This window comes from Trypanosoma melophagium (assembly GCF_022059095.1).
Source record: "Trypanosoma melophagium isolate St. Kilda chromosome Unknown ctg21segment0, whole genome shotgun sequence".
NCBI lineage: Eukaryota > Euglenozoa > Kinetoplastea > Trypanosomatida > Trypanosomatidae > Trypanosoma > Trypanosoma melophagium.
This window is the reverse complement of record NW_027125151.1, coordinates 130,001-153,651: the sequence shown is the minus strand read 5'-3', so window position 1 is coordinate 153,651 and position 23,651 is coordinate 130,001. Positions and strand designations below refer to the sequence as shown.

At 41.7% G+C, this 23,651-nt stretch overlaps 7 protein-coding genes across 7 annotated transcripts; 6 read left to right on the top strand and 1 right to left on the bottom strand.

Annotated features, from left to right (window-relative positions):
• Positions 1-596: 596 nt before the first annotated feature.
• On the top strand, positions 597-5,978 carry LSM04_001096 (uncharacterized protein; the record flags this gene model as incomplete). The annotated part of the gene is made up of 1 exon (XM_067330894.1): positions 597-5,978. One exon carries the CDS (start codon positions 597-599, stop codon positions 5,976-5,978), a length of 5,382 nt encoding a protein of 1,793 aa, XP_067191886.1.
• Positions 5,979-8,315: 2,337 nt separating this feature from the next.
• On the top strand, positions 8,316-10,103 carry LSM04_006417 (uncharacterized protein; the record flags this gene model as incomplete). The annotated part of the gene is made up of 1 exon (XM_067330893.1): positions 8,316-10,103. One exon carries the CDS (start codon positions 8,316-8,318, stop codon positions 10,101-10,103), a length of 1,788 nt encoding a protein of 595 aa, XP_067191990.1.
• Positions 10,104-11,008: 905 nt separating this feature from the next.
• LSM04_009200 (uncharacterized protein) lies at positions 11,009-13,648 on the top strand (the record flags this gene model as incomplete). Its single annotated transcript, XM_067330892.1, has 1 exon — positions 11,009-13,648. One exon carries the CDS (start codon positions 11,009-11,011, stop codon positions 13,646-13,648), a length of 2,640 nt encoding a protein of 879 aa, XP_067192044.1.
• An 891-nt stretch (positions 13,649-14,539) lies between these two features.
• On the top strand, positions 14,540-17,155 carry LSM04_001015 (uncharacterized protein; the record flags this gene model as incomplete). The annotated part of the gene is made up of 1 exon (XM_067330891.1): positions 14,540-17,155. One exon carries the CDS (start codon positions 14,540-14,542, stop codon positions 17,153-17,155), a length of 2,616 nt encoding a protein of 871 aa, XP_067191885.1.
• A 444-nt stretch (positions 17,156-17,599) lies between these two features.
• Positions 17,600-19,102, top strand: LSM04_005297 (Aminotransferase; the record flags this gene model as incomplete). Its single annotated transcript, XM_067330890.1, has 1 exon — positions 17,600-19,102. One exon carries the CDS (start codon positions 17,600-17,602, stop codon positions 19,100-19,102), a length of 1,503 nt encoding a protein of 500 aa, XP_067191966.1.
• Positions 19,103-20,060: 958 nt separating this feature from the next.
• On the bottom strand, positions 20,061-20,405 carry LSM04_006901 (uncharacterized protein; the record flags this gene model as incomplete). Its single annotated transcript, XM_067330889.1, has 1 exon — positions 20,061-20,405. The coding sequence occupies one exon, from the start codon at positions 20,403-20,405 to the stop codon at positions 20,061-20,063; it is 345 nt and encodes a 114-aa protein (XP_067191997.1).
• Positions 20,406-20,866: 461 nt separating this feature from the next.
• LSM04_006972 (Aminotransferase) lies at positions 20,867-22,568 on the top strand (the record flags this gene model as incomplete). The annotated part of the gene is made up of 2 exons (XM_067330888.1): positions 20,867-22,375; positions 22,524-22,568. The coding sequence occupies 2 exons, from the start codon at positions 20,867-20,869 to the stop codon at positions 22,566-22,568; spliced, it is 1,554 nt and encodes a 517-aa protein (XP_067192000.1).
• Between the last annotated feature and the right edge of the window lie 1,083 nt (positions 22,569-23,651).

The following is a 23,651-nucleotide window of genomic DNA, read 5'->3' as shown; positions in this document are numbered from 1 at the left end:
AGGTTAAAGAGACCTCCTACTCTTATTTTTCTCTCTTTTCTATTTTTATTTCTTCCGCTGTGTTTGCTTCTTGCGTGTCCCTTGGAAGGCATTCAAAAGCTACATAGGGGAGTAAAGGGACTTCAAAGTAGGGAGGAAGTAACTTTACACATCAACAAGTCAGAGGAAACAGACACACGTACAAAAAAGAAAAGGAATATCGGGAATTGCTCCCTTTACCCTCTCCTACATTTTTCTTTCAAAAGGGTATTATTGGTGGAGAGAAGGAAAAGGAAAGAGACATACACCGAGTCTTTTTTTTTTCTGCGTGCGTGAGTAGTCACGTGGTACACTGATTACGTTGTTTCTGATATTTTTTGTACTGTGCGTCTGTACCTGTGTGTTTGTGATACATTTTTGTTCCACTAATTGAGGAAGGCAAAACCAGGAACAGCGAGATTAGGGAGCGAAAACAACAACAACAACCAAAAACAAAGAATAATAAATTCTCACAACAATTCAAGAACGAAAGCTAACCAGAAGTAGTTCGACAGAGAAAACAACAACAAAAAAGAAGAAAAAAAAAATAGCTATATATATTTATTATCAACGACAAAATGTCCGGGAAATCAACACCGCAACTGGGTGCAAGTGCAAGTCAGACGCCACCCTTTAATTCCAATAGTGATGATATAGTAGGAGCTCGCATGGGATCATCCGGGCGCCCACGCATCGATAACACACAATCTGCAGCTATTGAACGATTTTTACTGGATGGTAATTTAGGAGATCTTTTGGCTGGTAGTACTGTTGGCCCACGGTTTGGCGTCTCTGTTGCCAGTACGTTGGCGCCAGGGAGTGAGACGATTCATGGACCGGGAACTCTCACAGAGAATCCCAGTTTTGTTTCTACAAGATTTCTAGATTTCGCAGAGACACAAGGGTCGGAGGCTTCAGCTCCCGCATTCGCATCATCAATACCCTCAGCAGCAGCATCAGCACCATCAGTACCATCAGTACCATCAGCAGTACCAGCAGCAACAACACCAGCAGTGATCTCACCCGCACCTTCTGCTAAGCAGCCACCCGCTGTGGATGTAGATGATGATGGTCCATTGGGTCGTCGTATGACTCTCCCACCATCTGATACTACCATGCAAAAAAGTGTACGAGAGGATCCTTTATCGAAGAATACCAGGAAATCGATATCTCCCGTTGGTAAAGTAGAGGTGCCTCCCTCGATTTACACCCCGTTTGCCTCCTCAAATCGGGTTCCATCAAGGGATAACAGTAATAAAATGAATAATTCTAATCCTGCAAATGCTTTGGAACTGGAGATGATGCGAGAACTCTCAAGGCTCACCACCCCACCACGAGGCCTTCATATTCAGCCTCAACAACGACGAGGGTATAGTATCAAAAAAGGGGGTGACCTAAGGCGTTGCGTGTCGACTACTGATATTAGAGGTTTGCAGACTAGTCCAAGGTCAGGTTATATTGATCCAGAAACCTTTGGGGGACGATATGGATCACCTAGTATGCGCACAGCATCAGGTTATATTGATCCAGAAGCCTTTGGGGGTCGATATGGATCACCTAGTATGCGCACAGCATCACCACCAAGCTCACAGAGTAATTTGAGTAACCCAATGACACGAAAAAAGAGTGGAGGATCTTCTGCGGCGAGTACAAAAGTAGAACGTGGAGGAAAAGGAGTAACTCCCACATGGAACACTGCCACAGATCGTATAAAACGAGATGTTGAAAAGAAAGGGGATAGCACAGATTATGAAGGAATTCTTCCTCCAGATACTGGACGCATGGGATGGAAATCGAGACAAAGCACTTATTTACGTGCCTCCGATGTAAATGCACTTAAAACTGGTAGTCCAGTAGGACATGTGGGTGGTGGGTATCCAAGTTCTATTGCTCACTCATCGCTTATGGGTTCCACCGGAACAGCACACCAAAGTAGTGGTGATCGTTTTCATAGTCCTTATATGGGTTCACATGGACCTGGTTCTGTTGCTATGTCTGAACAGTTTGTCGGGCGTAATATGCGTGTGCGGGCAAAACATGGTGTACGTTCTACATCAGGAACAGTAAACAGTGGCGGCGTCAATGCCAGATCTGGGATTCCCGCTGTATCTAATGGAGAAGGTAGTCAGAGGAAGAATGGTAGTTCAGTTCCTGGGAGCACAACTACAAAAAGTCCCAAGGGTTTTCACCATGCGGAAGACATTTTCATGTCTCTTGTTGGAGGAAAACGAAAGGAAAAGCAACGACCTCCACCACTTTTCGCCACAGATGCCGCCTTACCTGCTCTTATTAGCACCGAGGTTGCTGCACCACGGGGGTCACTCGCTAACGGTAATACCAACGGTAATGGTGGTGGTGGTAATGGAAAAGGCGGAGGAGGTAATGGTGGTAATGGTAATGGTGATGGAGGCAACAAGAAATTATTAGATGTTGGTGATGAGGAGGAACGTGAAGAGCAGCACTTCAGGGATTATAAAAGAATTGCCCTACATGCTATTCCATGGGATCAGCGTGCATTTATTCCTCTTACTGGATTTGGCACCAAAACATTTGGTATCTTCTCCGCGCCACTTTTCTGGGAAAAGTTAGATTGGACTGTTCGTGCCTCACTTTTTACCGTTTTACCAACAATGATTCTTACTCTGGAACCTGCTACAGCAGGTATTTTTCCTCTTCCATCATCAGTGGCATTTTTAGCATTCTGGATTACAATGCCAACTTTTGGTTCAGGTTTACGGGAATTTATTATTACTCTAAAGGGTTATGCACTGAGTCTTGTAATGCTTATGGTGGTTATTGCGATAAACCCTAAAGAGTCATGGTTAATTCTTCTGCTGCTTTTTCTTTTCGTGTTACTTACATCATTCTTTGCAGAACAGGTGAAAAAGACTTGTGCGTACTGTCTCGCAGTATTTCTGATGCAACGACAAGCAGATCCAAATAATACAGGAATGACATTTGTTGGAGATTACTTTATTACATTGCTTATTGCACTTGCTTTCGGTCTTGCAGCGTTTTTTATCCCAAATATCCGATGGTCAAGTGAACTTGCAAAATTAAATGTTACACTTCTTGGAAACTCTCTAAGTATTTATGTACAAGGAGTATGTGCAAGTTTTTGGACTAGGTCTCCACTAGAGCGTGAACTCCATCTTGTTCGTCTTCGTCAACTGAAAGCAACATCACAGAAAGCCATTTCAAAGGCTAATATGTTTTTTGAAGAAGCAGAATATGAACCACATAGTGGAGCTTTTATGTCTTCCATAAGTGTTCGACATGCTTTTTTGGTAAATATTTCTGATATTCTTTCCTCTATGGTTCAAGTAATAGACCTTATAAATGATAATCCTCAACGAGTTGAAACTCCATTATGTATTAATTTTGGAAACGCTATAGCAGAAGATCTCGCTGTTATTTCTGCTGCTATGGACAGTATGATATTAAAGATTTCAGATTTTAAACATCCTGTGGAAAGTGAAGATATTCAAATGTTTAAGGAATCACGAGAACGATTTCAAGAACGAGTATCAGAGGTACGACAAGAGGTTATTCTCAATAATGAAATGTATGAAACAGATGAGTCTGATGTGTTACTGGGATTCTTTATGTTTAGTGTGGATGAACTTTGTGAAGTTATAGTTAATTTTAACCCAGAAGGAGGACCAAGAAGTACCATATTGGAGTGGCTTAAAACTCCATTGAATGATTGTAAAAGTTCTTATGATGCTTTTACTTCTCTTATTACTACAATTATTCATAATCACGACATTACACGCCGAGCAAAGGAAGCAATTAAACTTGCATTATGTATGACAGTACCTTCTATCTTTCAAATATATGCTCTTAGAAACGATGAGACAAGTCCTGTGGCTGGTGCTGCTATTATTGCATTTGTATATAGTCAAACTGGAGCACAAAGTTTTACCTATGCCGTAAATCGAGTACTTGGTACAGTTCTAGGATCTCTCACCGCTCTCCTTGCTGTAAAAATAGCAGATGGAAGTCGTTGGGTGTTATATATAGCAGTTGCTATTCTCTCTTTTGTTGGGGCGTACATTCAAACGAGTGCAGAATACTTGGCAGCAGGTAATGCAGTGTGTAATAGTGTTATTTCTATTATTACGCAATATACTAATCCTGCTGCTGCAATGGTACGTATTGAACAAAACGTATTTGCAATTCTCATTTATTTTTGTATTTCAATGACTATATGGCCAATGCGAGCAAATAAAAAAGTAAGAATGTCTTTTGATATTAGTTTAAGATGTTTTCGTGAAGTTACATCTTTACTATTACGAAATTTAGATATGCCAGAAGATGTGAGTGAAGTAAATTCCTCTAGTATAGATATATTAAAAGAATGGAATAAAAAGATTAAACGACAATCTGCTTTCTTACGAGGTGCTATAACAGAACCAACTCTTGTTGGTGCTGATTTTCCAGAAATACCATGGCGGAAACTTATTGCTGCACAGTGGAATCTCTGGTCTGTCCTTTCAATGATGCGATTTGCATATTACACTTTTATGTCAAGCAAAGTTGATGATGCAACAGAGTTATCTGTACACTGGGTCGTATTACGTCGTATTTCACCCTACGCAAAGGATCTATGTGATTTACTATACGCCACCATTGATCTCTACCTGCTTTCACTTGGTAAAACTACTGTAGTACCAATAAGTCATCTCACACGTCTGCGCCATGGTATGCTAGAGGCGGAACAAAGGATTGTGGAAGTGTATATTCAAACTATTTGCCGTAAACTTGGTGGTGAAAGCTCTGAAGAAGAAGATGGTGATGGTGATGAAGGTTTTGGTTTTGCTAGCAGAGGAAATTTGAATGAAAATAGTTTAAGTAGAGGAAGTTTACAACAAATGGGAGTCACAAACGGTGAATTTCAACCAACCATCTTTACCCAAAATGCACCACAAGTAGAGGAAAACCACGATGATGAGAAGGATGATGCGGATTCGATGAAAGCGAAAAAACAAGAAAAAAAGCGAAAGGATGGTTATCTTATGTATAATCTAACTCCTGAGGAGTTGGAGGAACTTAAAAAGCATCTTGTGAATAGATCGTTTGCTGCTACCATGAGAGATACGGCGGCAGCGGGTACGGAACGTGGCAGCAACGATGGCAGTGTGGAGATAAATAATAAAAAAGGAAAAAAAGGGTTAATACCTGAAAGTTTCACCCTAAACGCATCCTTTCGTAATTTCATGAACCGACGATCCAGTCAAACCGCCCGCACAAACGAGGTGGATGAGGCTATCGCGAAGATCAAAGGTAATAAGAAACGTGGCAAACAACGGAGTGACTTGGGAGACACCGTACAGGATGAAAACAGAAATGTCAGTTTCTCACTTAAACCCGCATCTTTAAGTAAACGACAGGGCGGGAATGACGATCTCCCATACGGCCATGACGTGGATGATGAACAGGACTCTTTCGCAGAAAAGAAGGTTGCGGAAGAGGGAGAGGAGCGGTGTAAATACAATGGTAATAATAACGGCGAACATGCCGAAGAAGAAGAAGGGGAGGATAGGCGAAAACACAATCAAGATGGATTACAAGAACGTATCGCTACTGGTACTAAGACTGGAACTTCATCATATCCTGAAACCGTAAATACATTAGTTGTGCGGCGTAACTCCGCCACTGGAGAGAGGCGGGAAAAAGAAAAAACCAGATCGCGTGGTCATTCCTTTTCAACAATGGAAGGTAGTACAGCTCATGATGGGGATCGTAGCTCTGTTACACCAACAGGAGATGCCTCGGAGATACTCAATCAACTTTCATTCTTTGACGCAGAGAGAAAGGAGTTTGTGCTAACGAATCAAGATATTCATAGTCTGGAGGCATTTCTCTTTGGTGTACGTGCGCTCACTGTGCAGTTGGGAGAGTTACAAAAGGCACTTTTGGAATTGCAGAACGCAGAGGAGTTGGCACGGAAGGTGTAGAAGGAATAAGAAAAATAAAAAAAGAAACGAAATTGATAGTATTCTGTATGAAACGCTAATATATATAATATTAGTGTATATCTAAGAGGGAGAGAGAAAAAGATAAAAAAAAATGAACAAACAATTAAACCAATAAAGAAACAAATACATTTCATCCATACTTAAAAGTTGACTATACTCACCAAATACTAGGTCTTTCCTTATTTCCTTGTTTCTTTTTTTTGTGTTTGTTTTCTTCTTTTTCTACGCTCTTTTTTTTTTTCTTCTTTCATGTTTTCCACTATATTTCGTGAAACCACTTCTTCCGATTATAGACACTTCGTTTGGATGTGTTCATGTTTTGTTCTATTTCGGTTTCCGTTTATCATTGACTTTCTGTGTGCTTGCATATACGTTTCGAGGTGTCCAGATATATGTATTCTCCTCCATATGGACGTTCTTTTTTTTTTTTGGGACACGTGCATATTTGCAACTGCGATAACGTGATTGTTCACTCCCCAGATTTATTATTCTCATCATTGTTGTTATAATTGCTATATATTTATATTGCATATCCAGGTTTTTTTTCTTGTAGGGTTTTCATTATATGTTCTTTCTGCAGACGTATGGAGTACTAAAGGAAAGTTGAAGCTGAACGAAAGGACATGGAGACAAAAAACAAGCAAACAAACAAAGTAAAATCGGATAAAGTAGACGAAAAAAAAAAAAACAACAACTATTATTTCCCCCCATGACTATTATTATTATTACTATTACTATTTTTATTGTACTTTTTATTGATATTAATATGTCTACGGTGTACTCTATCTTACTTTTCCTTTTGTTGTGGTACCTTTTGTATTGATATTTGTATTACGACTGATCATTCTTCTTCCACACACAACAAAAAATCCTCTTCTTTTTCTTTCTATCTTTTCCTTTTTTTCTGTGGTCCTTTTCTCTCTTTTTTCTTTTCTTTCCTCATTAATTCCCTTTATATCTCTGCAATACACTCAAGGGAGAAGGAAAGAAGGAAAAGAAGGGGTAAAAAAAAAGAAACACGTGATGACGGACAGCCGCTATGACCGCAATTGAGAGAAATGCGGAAGGTTGAGGAGACTACTGAAGATATGGAGAGAACGTAGAAAAGGCAGAAGAATTTATGTGGGGTGTGAACTAAGCAAAACAAAAAAAAAACAAAAGATGAGAGAGAACAAAAGAAAAAAAAGATAGATAAACAAATGACAAGTAATATGAAAAGAACATCAAAAAAAAAACAATACAATAATAACAAAGCGGAAAAAAATATAAGAATTACACACACGCAAAAGAAAAAAAATAAGAGAACGAAAAAAAAAAATATAAACACATTGTAGAAAGTAGATGCGTCAGTCTTGTATCTTTAAGCGTGGGGAAAAGGGAGTGGGGTATTTCTGGGGAAAGGAGTTTACAGTTATAAATGATTCAAAAAAAAAAAAAAGAAGGCAATTAGAGGAGGACTTTGATGGTCTTTTGGGAATAACAGTATTAACATTTTAAGGATTTCTTGTTTTTTTTGCTTTTTGTTGTTTTATAACTGTGATACACCTGTAAGTTTCGTTTTTGTTTTTTGTTTTGTTTTTCTTGTATCAGTACTTTTAGTATCACAAAAGGAAATTGTAGACCTCTCTTCGTTTTGTTCTGGTTTTTGTTATGGTCATTTTTACGTGTATTTATTTATTTTTTGTTGTCGTGTTTCTCCTTCCACATTTAATGTCTTTTTTTTTTTGAAATATCTTTCTTCGCGAGCAGGTATCTATGTTATCTTTACTCTCTACCTTTTTTTTTCTCTGCGAGGCACTAGTACTTGTATATATGTGCGAACGTTATGGCCTATTATTATTATTATTATTATAATGGGTTTGCGTGTTGGTAGGTGTTTTCATTATTTTCCATTATTTTTGAAAATTCTTCCTATCTTTTAATATATTTACTTCTCATCTTTACGTTTTCATTTGATCTCTTTTTCTGATAAACTAGTACACACACATATATATATATATATATGTCTGGGGAAGGGAAAGAAAGGAACAAAAAGGAGAAGTAAGAGACTCTTTACTTGTCTCTTTTTTTATATTCTTTACTACACTAAAAGCAGTTGGGAGAGAGAGAGAGAGAGCGAGAGACAACAAAAGAAAACAAGAAAGAGGAATATATATATATATATATATACATATATATCGTTTCTTTTCATTCCTAGTTGATTTTGAAGCGAAATTAAATAGCCAACATCATTAATAAGAATAAGTACATCATCTACCCACAAAAATATATTTATAGAAGTAAACAAAAGAAAAGGAAAAAGAAGAAAAAGAAGTTATGGTACCTGGTGTGAATTCCCATAATGGTGCGATAGACCAGACTACCACAGAGAACAACACCAGCTATAAAAGCGCCAGCAATATCCATAGCAATAACAAGACGCTACCCCATCCTGTTGCGCTTGGTCTACGGCTTGATTCTCCCACATCAAATGCGCATCCCCACGACTCATCCCAACACCAAAGTGCTGCTAAAACAGTACAGGATATTGTGGAACGGGAGGATGAAGAGACAAACGTGACAGCCGTCGGCCGCTGCTGCACAACCATATTTCTCCCCATACTCTTATTTATACTCATCGCCGGCACACTATTGGGTGTTGTCTACACCAGTGGAGGATCGCCAGAGATGTCGGGAGTCCCACGGGCGGTTCTTTTCATCGTGGAGGGATTTAAAGGCACCGCCTTTACAACACTGTTAGAAGAACAGCGACTGCCACACCTGCGACGTATGCTGGTGGAGCAGCAGGGCGTATATGCAATGTGTACAACAATGGAGGATGCACGTTGTGCTCGTGTGGCCGTTGTGGAGGATGATATAACGGGGGAATCGTACATCTCTGCAGGGGCCGGTGTGGCGAATATTCTCACAGGCGTTTCCCCACGTCATCATCGTGTGCGGAATGACTCATGGAATGCTTTTCATGTTTTTGCAGAGACATCTAGACAATTTCCAAGTGTTGCTATGCGGGCTACACGGGCGGGTTTACGTGTATTGGGACTCGGTGGATCACACTTGTTGAATGCACTTATTCCAACAACAGGCGAGTGTGGTCAGCCGGGCATATTAGATGCGGAGTGTGATGGGGATAGTGCCCCAGCGGCATTTTCAACAACAAAAGAGGAAAGAAAAACAGCAGAAGAAATAAAAAGCGAGGAAATAAGCGAAGGATATGGATCACCCTTGATGAGTTGTCTCCATCAACACTCATGTAATTTATTTCGCCGGGTTCTCACACTTAGTAATGGTCGGGATGGAAAAGAGGAACGACAGTACACACAACAGCTATTGGACATCTTTGGTGGTCTCTTCAGTGAGGGAAATGAGGGCGGGAAAAGTGGAAGCAAAAGTTTTGATAACAGTCTTCTTATATTTCACTTTAACGCACTCGCACGACGAGCAGGCGATGCCGATTTGCCTGAATTTACATACGAGAAAGACTCCCTTGAGTACGCCGCCCAGGCATTTCTCATTGATAGTCTGATTGGACAAATACTCACATTTGTCCAAGATCGCGCCTCCGCAAAGAAGGAGAATTGGCTTATCGTAGGCACTAGTAATCACGGTGGAAGTGGAAAGTCCTTTGGTCACTCCGGTGACGCGGATGAGGTGATCCCGTTCTTTCTGGCAACGTATACTTCTAACAGTCGCGGTTATACAAAACTAAAACCTCTGCAGCGGCCCGTTACTCACATGGATGCGGCTCCTACAATATTAAAATGGCTTGGACTCCCACCATACGAAGATAATGGAGACAAAAAAGAACAAAAGGAAGAGAAGAAAAAGGAAAATGTGATGGCGGCATTTTTTGGTTATATAAATAGCGATAGGAGGCGTATGCAGCATAATAATAATAATAATAATAATAATAATAATAATAATAATAATAATAATAATAATAATAATAATAATAATCCTAGTTATGAGAAGATGCCAAGTGGAATGCATATACTGCAGAGGAGTACACAAGAGACTGTTACTTCACCTTTGACTTCCGCCGTATTGGATGGCCGACCACAAGCGATTTGTGGTTCAGGATTGCGGCCACAGGATTGCTCAACGTAGAAGTTAGTGGATTTTGTTTAGTGTCACTTTTTTTATTTTTATTTGATAATTAATAATGAATGTCTTAACACTGTAAGACATACACTATGTGTATTCCATTTTTAATTATTTCACCCTCTCGCTGTTTAGTGTGTATATATATGATATACCCTCTCTGGAATAAGGAAAGGGATGGGAAGAGAAAATAATAAGCAAGTAAAAGGAAAAACAGTGAAGTGGTGGTTTAAAAGAAGAAGAAGAAGCATACGAATGATGGATTTTTTTTTTTGGTTGTTGCGATCGTGTTTATGATAAAGCCCCAAAAAGAAATATATATATATCTGCGTTTCGAAATATAGTGACTCTAGCAAACAACAAAAAAAAAAAAAAATGAATGAGACGAAGTCAGTAGAAAGAAAGAAGGAAAGAAAGAAAGAAAGATAAAAAAGAAATACGTGATGGCATGGTCATTCTTAAATTTTCTCTAGATCATTATTATAGTACTGTACATGAAATAGCACTTACTGCCACTTTTTCTTTTTCTATGGCTTTATACATACAGATGACTCTTTCTTCTTCTTCTTCTTCTTTGAAAGTTAATTCATTCTGACAAGAGTTGTGTGTTACACGACAAACATCAGTATTGCTACAGACACATACGTGCATCAACAAATACCTATAAAACAAAGAAAAACAAAGAAGAGGAAGGAAATATAAAGAAAAACAACAACAACAACATCAACAGCAGACAAGAAGAAGAAGAGAAAGACGAAGAACACCATCTGTAAAGATATAGAAAACTAAAGGCGAAACAGAGAGAGTATATATATATATATATATATATATATATATATATATATATATATAGCACATATCGAAACACTCGTAAACTCACAGACACCCAAAACTGAGAATAGACGCACCAAATGAACCAGCAAGAGTCCAACAACAACAATAACAATAATAATAACAATAATAATAATAATAATAATAATAATAATCCTCATGGTGGTATGACAACGGCTGAGATCCTAGATCGCGCTATGGATCAATGTATGCATCGAGGTCTCTTTGACACCGCATCATTTTTAGGTCAAATCGCTTTAGATGCTACAGAGACTGTTCTGCGTGAAACAATTCCACTTAATTCATCCGTGGTCTCAGCAGTGCAGGATCCACCACTCACTGGACGAGCACATCGACAACATGTCGTCGCACTTGCCCTTGTGCAGAAGGGGGAATATCTGCGATGTCATCATCAGCTTAAACATGCACTACAGGAGTACACATCAAATACAGACGTTACAATGGAAGAACATGAGGGGCAGATAAGAGATCAATTACCGCTATCACGTAAGAGTGGACGAACGACGACTTCACAACAAGATCAGGAACAATTTGTTTCCTCTCTATTAGTTCCACCGCCTCAGCTTCAGTTCTTGTGCCTCTATTCGTTATACATGGGAGGGGAGTGCATTAAGAGCACAAGTAGTAATCCACGAAAAAGCAGTAATCCACATTTGCGTATGTTGCGTGGAATGTTACTCACTGCAATTGAACAGCAGAGAAGTTCATTTGTTACACCATCAGGATCTTTAAGATCAACAATGAAATCGGTACCTCACTCATCATCTACATTGGGAAGTAGTGGAATGAAGAATATATCTTCATATGGAGATCCTTTCCTATGTTGGTTACACGGTGTTGTTTTACGTGAATTAGGTATGAAACAAGAGAGTGCTACTTACTTTCTTGCAGCACTTTGTAATCATCCTATGCTTTGGTGTGCCTGGGAGGATCTTTGTACACTTGTTAGCAGAGAAAATCAGATTGAGGAGATTGAAGCTATGATATCCACTTTAGAACCAAGATTTATGCCAGAAATATTTTTGGCATCTGTAAAGGCTGCATTAAATGTGGCCCCTTTGTCATTTATACAACCCTCTTCCACAAATGTTGCTACAGGATCCACTAATACTACTAATATGAATACTATGAATACAACCAATGTTGTTGCTGGTACCACAACTACTACCAATACAAATACAATGGATAACACTAGACAACGAAGTATAAGTCCTTCTCCACAGCCAAGGGCAACACATGAGTACCTTTATGGTCAACACCACCACCACCAGCAACAACAACAACGTGGTGAGGGTGGTGCTTCTCCACGATTAGTAAATTCGTGGGAATTACTTCTAGAGCAGTTTCCCAATAATTTATTTCTTCTTTCTAGCCTTGCTGGATACCACTATAACGTAAAGAAAGATCTTGAAAAAGCACAGAGTTTATATAAACGATTACATGAAATGGATCCATACCGATTAGAATCCATGGATGATTATTCTATAGTTCTATTTCTTCGTGGTGATCGTATTGGTTTAAGTAGTCTGGCACAACAGGTTTACCATGTAGATCCATTTCGAGCTGAGAGTAATTATGTTGTGGGAAATTATTATGTACTTATGGGAGCTCATGATCGTGGAGTACTTCATTTCCGTCGTGCTGTAGCTGCAGATCCAACATTTCTTGCTGCATGGACACTACTGGGACATGCATACCTTGAAACAAAGAACAGTGCGGCCGCAGTGGAGGCATACCGAATTGCTGTTGAACTTGATCCACGAGATTATCGTGGATGGTATAACCTTGGTCAAGTGTATGAACTTTTACAATTCTACCATCATGCATTATATTACTATTGGCAAACTACTACATTACGTCCTACCGATCCACGCATGTGGTCTGCAGTTGCGAATTCTCTTGATCGTGAGGGTCGTACAAGTGAGGCGATCCTCTGTTTGGAACGGGCTGAGGCGTGTGAGAGTCCAAGCTCTGACTTTTATCCACCACTGGTACGTCGACTTGGTTTACATTACTTAAGCACACGTAAAACAGAACGTGCGGTGTCGTATTTGGAGAAACTCGCCACTTGTGACTCCAAAAAAAGAGAGGATATACTCTTCGCGATACCACACATTGTACCTTATTACCTACAACAGGCCAAACAGCTGCTAGATGTTCCCTCTCGTTCCCCCAGTTATGATCCATCATCGCACTTTACATCCATGGGCGGCGGAAGATCGCTGCCAACGGGAACTGGCGGAGCTAATGTAGGCGGTAACAGTACTAATATGAATACTGGAACTACTACTAATACTACTAATACTAATAGTAATAGTGGTTGTAGAAGTAGTTTGGCCGATCAATGGATGGTGGCCGATACCGCAGGCCGACGCAATATTGAGGCTCGCTGGGAACAGGCCGCCAATTGTCTCACCACCACGGAGGGACATTTGGAGAGCTTCGCCGCCGCTTTGGGATTTCAAACCGCCGCAGCCGCCACCGCAGTGGAGGGCGGGGGAAATAAACCAAATGAGTACAACAACAACAACAACAACAACACGCGGGGAAGTGGAATGGGCGAAGAGGGACGAAACTCCCACACGGCACAATTCGCACGTTATTATCGGGAGTGGAAGGCCGTTCGGCAGTACTTGACAGCGCAGCAGCAGCAGGTGGAGACAACTAGGCTGATGAAGGAGACAAGGCTTCAGGAGTAAACTATATATATATATATATATATATATATATATATATAAAAGAAAAAAAGAGAAATAAACGGGAGGAAAAGAAAAAGGAGAGGAAAGGTGTGTAGGAGAGAAGATGAGATGGAGTGGAGTGGTGTGAAAGAAAAAAAAAAGAGGGAAATATATGAGGCAAGAAAAAAGTGAAAAGGGGAGAGGACAAATAAAAAAAAAGAGATGATAAGAAAGTATTAGAATGATCTTACTTAACCATACGCATCCCCACTCCAAAAAAAAAAAGAACATAGAAACAAGCAAAGAAAAAGAATAAACAAACACAAAGCCACAGAATTTAGTGAGATTAAGAGTTTTACTTTTTTCTTCCTTTTTTTTCGTCCTTATATTGCGGTTGTGACAGGATGTTTTGCTTCCCTAATGTGTGATGAGAACTCTCTATCTATCTTTTTTTTTTACTTTCGCTTCGGAGTGACCTGTCGTCTCTGCACCTTTTTCTTTCATTTGTTTTTTTTTTCTGTCTGCTTATTTTTATTCCTTAAGTTTCTTTGCTTGAAAACAAATAGATCTATCTGTTAATATATTTATGTGGCTTTCTTTATTTTTTGTTTCTTTATTTTTCGGATTTTCTCTCCTACCTATTGTTCTGTTTTTTATTATGATTATTATAATTATTATTTTCTCTTTCTTTTTGTTTTCTTGCGTATTTTTTTTGTATTATGGTTTTTATTTCTTCGCTTATAGGACGAGGTAACGCAGTGCGGGTGAAAAGAGTGTACTCGCAGTTGCAACAGGAACGTCTATTAAAGGATATATATATATATATATATATATATATATATATATATATATAGAGGCGAAAAAAAGAAACCCATACGTATAAACCAAAACAAATCCCATAAAATAGATCCCATGACTCAAACACCACAAGTACAAGAAGCACCGCCTCCTGCCTCAGATCCATCCCAACGAATTCGCGAACTTATTGACGAAGTTGCGAGAAAAGATCATGCCCTACAGAAATACCGTGAGTTATTTGAAACTATGGGAAATGACTACGAGGTTGTGCGTCGGCGTGGGGAGCGGATGCAGTTGGAACTCGAAACACTTACCGCCAAACAAGAAACGCAACAGCAGGAACTTATCGCCATTAAAGCCAGAAATGCAATACTGGAGTCGCGTGTAAAACAAGGCGATGAGGACTGGGAACGTCGCACACGACAGTTAAGACAGGAACTCGCAGCCGTTATGGAGGAACGTGACACACTTGCCAAAGAACGTGAGGACGAATGGCAGCAAACACGAGTGCTGCGAACACAGAATGAGGAACAGCGACGATTGCAGGAAACAACAGAACAGGCATGGAAGTGTAAATTGGAGGAAGCGCGAAAGGAAACGGAGGCAAAAGTGCGGTCGGCACTACGGGAGCGGGAGGATCTCCTGCGAGTGCGAGAAATAGAATTGCAGCGGGGGAGTACACAAGTAGAGAATCGATTTTCAGATCTCACGGCAGAGGCACGGCGGCTGGAGGATGCGAATAACACACTTGCCCAACGCGTGAGTGAACTCCAGCGATCGCTGCAGCGGCAAGAGAATATCACACAACGACTGGAGACGGCTCTCAGTGCGGAACAGCAGCAGAATATACAGCTTGGGGAGTGTATAGCATTAGAACGACAAACACAGAAGCAGCGGTTGGGGCATCTGGAGGATAGTTACCGAGCACAACTGCAGGAGATGGAACGGTTATGTGAGCAACTCCAACAAGAACAGGAGCGACAGAAACAAGATGCCGCACGTACAGAACGAGAATATAAACAAACTGCACAACGTACAAAAGAAGCATGGCTTCAACAACAACAACAACTGGAGTTAACTATTGAGTCCCTGCGTGGAGATATCGCACGTGAACGTATACGTCTTGACAAGGCCGATGAGGAACGTCAACGGGCAGAAGCTCTACTACTACGTACACGCCGTGAATTAGAAAAAGCCCAACAACAAGAGGAATCACTACAGGAAACTATTACAGGATTACATAAGATTGTAGCAAAACGTGATGCTACACAATTACGATTGGAGAGTGAAATCACACGACTTATCGCCGCTGTGGCGGAACGTGAACGGGAAACGGAGCGGTGGCGATGTGTAGTAGATCGTATGGAGTGGCAGAGTCGACTGGAGGCACAACGGGATACAGAGAATAATCGTACACTTCCTGCAGTACTACCACCACCACCACCACTACAACCACCACAAACTCGTATATCATCAACAACAACAACAACAACAACAACAAAAACAACACCGAAAAGGACAACATCGACACCAACAACAACAACAGGAGCAGGAGTAGTAGCAACAGGAATATCAACAATAGGGTCAACAGAGACAACAACTGTACCACAAACGAAAACGATGGGAACTACTACACCATTGAAAACAGCATTTACGAGACTTCCAAGTCAAAGACAACAGGTGCCGTGGTCTACACCACATGAGCAACAGTTACACGTTGAGAGTATTGAATGTACACCATCATACAGTAGTCCTAATATGATGCAAACGAATAATTATCCTTCTCAAGTTGAGGATGAGCAGAGTGAAGTACTCCGTTCGCTGGTACAGGAGGTTCTTCAAGAGTATATGCCACAAAATGGATTATCTAATATTTCCACAAATGCTTCTTCAGCTGCAGATCCTCGAACGTCCACCTCGCGGCGTCGGACAGTTTCGTCACATTTGCCACATCGCTCGGAAGAGGTACGGAATAATGTAAATCCAATCAATGACTCACCACTAGATGGAATTCCGGCGCCATCACCTATCAATCATAACAAATCACTTCGAGTTAATAACAATAGGCGAAAGCAAACAAAAACGAAAGAAACGGATGCATCACATAAAGCAGTAGTACACAAAACACCATATTCAACGACTTCAGCGGATACCTCATTACTACAGACGGCGGCACCTTTATTCCCTTCAACAGCAAATAACACTTCGTTAGACTCTTCTTCTGTTTCACAAACACGTAGACGATTCATTAAATCACATACTCAGAGCGAAGGATCAGTATTTAGTGGTGTAGATGTTCCAATATCATCGCCCTCAGAAGTTGAACCTAACCGCGACAATGGAACAACGACAAGAAAAACAACAACAGAAGCAATAATAGAGCGGTACGCTCATGAACGGGATGCTACTGAGAAACAGGTGCTGCAAGTTCTGCATGACCTTGATAAACGCCAGCAGCATCTTTTATCAACTGTAGCAAATGGTGTGGGTTCTACAATAGAAGAATTTCCGATTTCAAAAATAAAGGGGGAAAAAAAAAGAAAAAATAGTGAAACACATAATAGCAGTGGAGTATCGTTTGTTTCCTCATCTGCAAGCGAGCACATTTCCTCACCATCACCGTCATCATCAGCGCGGGCGTCTACTGCAGCACCTGCACCATCACAAGCACCACCATCGCGGCTTACTCTCCTACAGGAGCGTTTTGCGACGATGCCTATCGTTCAGTGATATACAAAACAAAAGAAACGAAAAAAAAAAGAAAAGAGTATAAACATACATACATACATACAAAGACCAACGAAGAAACAGGTGCATTTTTCCTTTCTCTTTCTTTCAATAGAGGTACTGTCTCTGTTCTTGACAGTTTGCGCGGGATACTGGGTTTGGGAGGGGAACTGAGTTTTTATTTTTCGTGGAGTGCCAATGAACGCCGACAGTGTCATGGAAACACGAACATCGCCTGCACTATTGGCACCAAAAAAGCCAGCAAAATTCCTTCAATTTCTTATTATTTTAAAGGCTTAGTATCCTTAATTTACATTTTTGTTCTTATTGGTGTGCGGTTCTCAACAAAATACTTCTGTTATTTTTCTCATATCTTCCTAAGTTTTACAGCAATTTTCTTACTGAGTTATAGGATTTTCTTTATTATAGCGAACACTAATACATTTAATGTTCCTAAGGAGTTTTCCCCGTCTCACAACTGGCAAGCCTATTCATATCAATCCACGAGTACTGGAGGCACAGTATGCAGTGCGTGGTCTTATCCCTATGCGTGCGGATGCGATCAAGCATGAGCTGGAGACACCGCAGGGGAAGGACAAGTACCCCTTCTCCAGTCTGGTGTACTGCAACATTGGAAACCCACAGGCACTGGATCAGAAGCCACTGACGTTCAACCGACAGGTGATGTCACTAGTGGATGCGCCGTTTCTTTTGGAGAATGAGAAGATCACATCGCAGTTCCCACAGGACGCTGTTGCACGCGCAAAGGAGTATTTGAGCCACATTGGGAACCGCACTGGTGCGTACACCGACTCTGCTGGCTACGCCTTTGCACGCGAGATTGTGGCAAAACACATCAACGAACGTGATGGGAATGTGAAGCCACTGGCGGAGCCCTCGTCCATTGTGCTGACAGACGGTGCGAGCACGGGGGTCCGTCTGCTGCTGCAGGTCCTTGTGGGTGATGCCAGCGATGGTGTGATGATCCCAATTCCGCAGTACCCACTGTACACAGCCCAGATTGCATTGCTTGGCGGCACACCGGCCATGTACTACCTGAACGAGAAGGAGGGATGGGCGCTGAATGTGAAGGAGCTGGACACTGTTTATGACGAGTGCGTGAAGAAGCACAATGCAACCCCGCGTGTGCTTGTGGTGATCAACCCTGGCAACCCGACTGGCGGTGTCCTGGAGCGTGGCGTGATGGAGGAGGTGGCGAGGTTCTGCTGCGATCGCGGTGTTGTGTTAATGGCCGACGAAGTGTACCAGGAGAACATCTACACAGAGGGAAAAAAATTTGTGAGCTTCCGCGAGGTGGTGCTTGGACTGCCAGCACCATACAACACAGACACCGTCCTGGTCTCGCTGCACTCAACGTCGAAGGGCATCATTGGTGAGTGCGGGCGTCGTGGCGGATACTTCTCCATGACAAACGTGCCGGCGCCACTGCGGGAACAAGTGATGAAGATGTGCTCAATCAACTTGTGCAGTAATGTGAACGGGCAGATAATGACTGCGTTGATGTGCTCACCGCCGCGCTCTGGGGATGCGAGCTACGAATCGTACTGGGCCGAGTACAATTCCATCTTTGGCAGCCTGAAGAAGCGTGCGTTGATGCTGGCGAAGGAGCTAAGCACAATCCGCGGGTTTGAGTGCCAGCCTGTGCAGGGTGCGATGTACGCATTCCCGATGGTCCAACTGCCGGAGAAGTACGTGCAGCGCAACGATGAACTAAACGCGAAGGAGGGCCGTAAGCTTTCGGTAGACGCACGCTGGGCGCTGGAACTGCTGGAGAACACCGGTATTGTTGTTGTGCCCGGCTCCGGCTTTGGACAGCAGCCCGGCACACTGCACTTCCGCACAACGATCCTGCCGCCGGAGGAGCAGATGGAGCGCATGGTGAAGTCACTGCGGAGCTTCCAAGAGGGCATCTGGGCGAAGTACGTGTAATGAGGATGAATGTATGGATGCTCCACACGTATTTGTATACACATGTGTAGATACACTTATATATATATATATATAATTGTGTGCTTATGTTTCTAGGGACATGTGGGGGTCTGAGGGCTGATAGGCAATAGTATTAATTATCGGCCCCAGTCCTCCTTTTGTGTTAAGTGGGTGGTATTATGGATGGAAGGGAGGTAAATATTTTTGCGGTAGAAGGTGATTGCAGGAGCGGGGCCGTCAAAAGGGAATGGATGTAGCAAAGCACAAAAAATTTGAGGGATATTTTGGAGAGGCGGTTAGATCGTAAGTATATTTATTAACTGTGTATGAAAATGTTAAACAAGACGATTTTAAGAGAAAGGAAACTAAAAAAACAAAGTAGGTGGAATAACAAAATGTAGGAGGCCTTAAATTGTATTTGAGTTGTGTGCCAGCGTTTGCGGTCTTGGAATTCTTAAAGCGATCCGATTACGGATTGAATTAATCTCGGATATCTGTTTTTCTTTGTTTGTTTGATTGTAACTTTAATAAGGCTGATGCTTTGTTGTAGGACTGGGTTGTAAGACAGATCAAAACGTTTATGGAGTAACTGTATATCCAATGGGAATTACAATAATTCTAATGCACTCATTTATTTTACGTGTATTGGTAATATCTGCTGCATTCGTTTTTATTTTATTTCCTGGGGTCCTTTATATATTTTTTCCCTGATTTTGTACATTTCGCTGGTATCACCCTCATTTTCTTTTTTCTTTTCCCTTTTCTATTATTTCTTCTGAAGGTTATTCTTAAAAGAAGAGATACGGATCTGCGATTTTTTACTAAACGCTGCGGTATCTGTATTCATTGGCTTTTTAGGGCATCAGATGGTTTTTGTACTTCTACTATAGACCTGTGTGGGAGTACATCATGTTTACTCACTGGTAGACAGATTCTTCTGTTGCTCGCTTTCTTTTGATTACGAGAACCTATTCTGAGTGCACGGACTGCACCGAATTGGTAATGCAATACGTGGATAACATTGTTTAATATCACACAACGAGAAAAAAGTTATACTGTCCTTCCTTGGCTGATGAGCGGAACGAGCAGGCGCAACAACCGCAGCATTGACTGAGGTAAGAGCTACGTATACAGTTAATGTAGAGCTGGGATATGGGAGTATTTGGAACGGTGGCTGCGGCAGAATACTGACCCCTTCACTGAACCCCCTTTCTGACACAATATGCATATTAAATATTCCTATAGCTGCAGCTGGGCGGCACCACAGAGTGCTCTGCTTTCCATAAATGATGTAGTGTGTCATTCTTCACCTGTGCTAGAGTCTCGATTATGCTTTCACAAGGATTCAGATAACTCAGTGAGGGACCGAGTGTTATTTCTTCTATTCAATTGGAGTTATGGAAGAAAAGAGAAGAAAATATGTGTATTTTAAGGGGCATTGATAGTGACAGGGGTACTTTGAAATTTCGCTTATATTGGGGGAAAAAACAAAGTTTTTAAAACAAAAAAACTCTTTTTGCTTCTATATTTGACTCGTTTCTGGATGCAAATCTGACGCAACCACTCACATACACCGATACACATACATGCATGTCCTCTCCTTTCTCTTTGTAAACCTCTCTTTTTAGAATTCCCTGGGACAATAAGCGGGAAAACCCAAGAAATAAACTCAGGAAAAAAAATATTACGAAAAAAATATCTTTATACAGAAAAAGTGCTATTCGAGAGTTTTTGAATTCATTTACCTCTATCATTGTGAACACTATGTCTACCAGTGCTAAGCCTATTCATATCAATCCACGAGTACTGGAGGCACAGTATGCAGTGCGTGGTCTTATCCCTATGCGTGCGGATGCGATCAAGCATGAGCTGGAGACACCGCAGGGGAAGGACAAGTACCCCTTCTCCAGTCTGGTGTACTGCAACATTGGAAACCCACAGGCACTGGATCAGAAGCCACTGACGTTCAACCGACAGGTGATGTCACTAGTGGATGCGCCGTTTCTTTTGGAGAATGAGAAGATCACATCGCAGTTCCCACAGGACGCTGTTGCACGCGCAAAGGAGTATTTGAGCCACATTGGGAACCGCACTGGTGCGTACACCGACTCTGCTGGCTACGCCTTTGCACGCGAGATTGTGGCAAAACACATCAACGAACGTGATGGGAATGTGAAGCCACTGGCGGAGCCCTCGTCCATTGTGCTGACAGACGGTGCGAGCACGGGGGTCCGTCTGCTGCTGCAGGTCCTTGTGGGTGATGCCAGCGATGGTGTGATGATCCCAATTCCGCAGTACCCACTGTACACAGCCCAGATTGCATTGCTTGGCGGCACACCGGCCATGTACTACCTGAACGAGAAGGAGGGATGGGCGCTGAATGTGAAGGAGCTGGACACTGTTTATGACGAGTGCGTGAAGAAGCACAATGCAACCCCGCGTGTGCTTGTGGTGATCAACCCTGGCAACCCGACTGGCGGTGTCCTGGAGCGTGGCGTGATGGAGGAGGTGGCGAGGTTCTGCTGCGATCGCGGTGTTGTGTTAATGGCCGACGAAGTGTACCAGGAGAACATCTACACAGAGGGAAAAAAATTTGTGAGCTTCCGCGAGGTGGTGCTTGGACTGCCAGCACCATACAACACAGACACCGTCCTGGTCTCGCTGCACTCAACGTCGAAGGGCATCATTGGTGAGTGCGGGCGTCGTGGCGGATACTTCTCCATGACAAACGTGCCGGCGCCACTGCGGGAACAAGTGATGAAGATGTGCTCAATCAACTTGTGCAGTAATGTGAACGGGCAGATAATGACTGCGTTGATGTGCTCACCGCCGCGCTCTGGGGATGCGAGCTACGAATCGTACTGGGCTGAGTACAATTCCATCTTTGGCAGCCTGAAGAAGCGTGCGTTGATGCTGGCGAAGGAGCTAAGCACAATCCGCGGGTTTGAGTGCCAGCCTGTGCAGGGTGCGATGTACGCATTCCCGATGGTCCAACTGCCGGAGAAGTACGTGCAGCGCAACGATGAACTAAACGCGAAGGAGGGCCGTAAGCTTTCGGTAGACGCACGCTGGGCGCTGGAACTGCTGGAGAACACCGGTATTGTTGTTGTGCCCGGCTCCGGCTTTGGACAGCAGCCCGGCACACTGCACTTCCGCACAACGATCCTGCCGCCGGAGGAGCAGATGGAGCGCATGGTGAAGTCACTGCGGAGCTTCAAGAGGGCATCTGGGCGAAGTACGTGTAATGAGGATGAATGTATGGATGCTCCACACGTATTTGTATACACATGTGTAGATACACTTATATATATATATATATATATATATATATATATATATATATATATATATATATATATATATATATACATAATTGTGTGCTTATGTTTCTAGGGACATGTGGGGGTCTGAGGGCTGATAGGCAATAGTAGTAATTATCGGTCCCACTTCCCCTCTTAAGGAGTAGTGGTTCCTTTTTTTTTCTCCTAAGTGTTTATTGGTTCGTGCCCAAATTTGTTTTTATTAGGTTGAATGAATTTGAGGATAGATATAAGTAGCAGGAATGATGTGACTTGTAAGAGGCACTTTGTGTTTCATTGCATTTTTTCTGTTTTTTTTTGTTGTTGAGTTTACCGCATACCAGAAAGAGTGTTGCCATTTTTGTTGTATCTGTTTTAGAGATGTACTAGGTTATTTTTCGACGGCAATAGATGAAGGTGAAGGAATGTAAGGAAATGCCATTCTTGTTGGTAATAATGGCAATAATGGTAATATATATAGTTCTCTCTGTGTTTAAATAAGATTCTCCTCTTTTATTTTGTATGTGTGCAATATTATCTTTGATTTATGGCAGATTAATGTAATTGGTTGCTCATTTGATGTAGTTCATTGAATGAGAATCTTGGCAACTGGTAGCAAGTATGAGAGGAGCATGATAATATAGTGCACTAAGGGACTCATGTGCGGATGTAGGTAAATCTATGCATAATAAAAAGATAAAAAGCGAAGCAGTAAAGAAGAATAAAATAATACCAAATAACGGAAATGGAGGTGAATGGAATACTAAAATGAAGTCGATACAGAGACGGAAATGAGTAAATGGAGTCGAGGAGGGCTGTAAGAAGCAGCCAAAGGAAGGAAAGGAGAAAGTGTTAAAGTGAGCGAGCGCATACATATATACGTATGTATCTATTCGTATATATATTTTAGTATATATTTCCTTTTTTTTTGTTCTTTTATTTTTCTCGGTGTGAATAATAAGCGGTAAAAGGGTGAAAACTGTGTACTTTGCAGTTTGTCTTATCATGCCCACTTTTTAAAGAGAACCAACTTTTTATTCCTTTGATTCCTTTTTTTTCGATAAATAACTGTTCTTTTTCTTTTCCTTTTTCTTTTATTTGGTAGGTGTGTCTCTCTCTGTGTGTGTCTCCTAACCCCCTTTGAAGAAAAAAAGAGAAAAAAAAAGAATTCCTTTCTTGCTCATAATTGCGGTCTGTGGCTTTTCCACTGCTGGTGGTGTTTTCTTCTGATTTCCCCAATTACAGTGTGG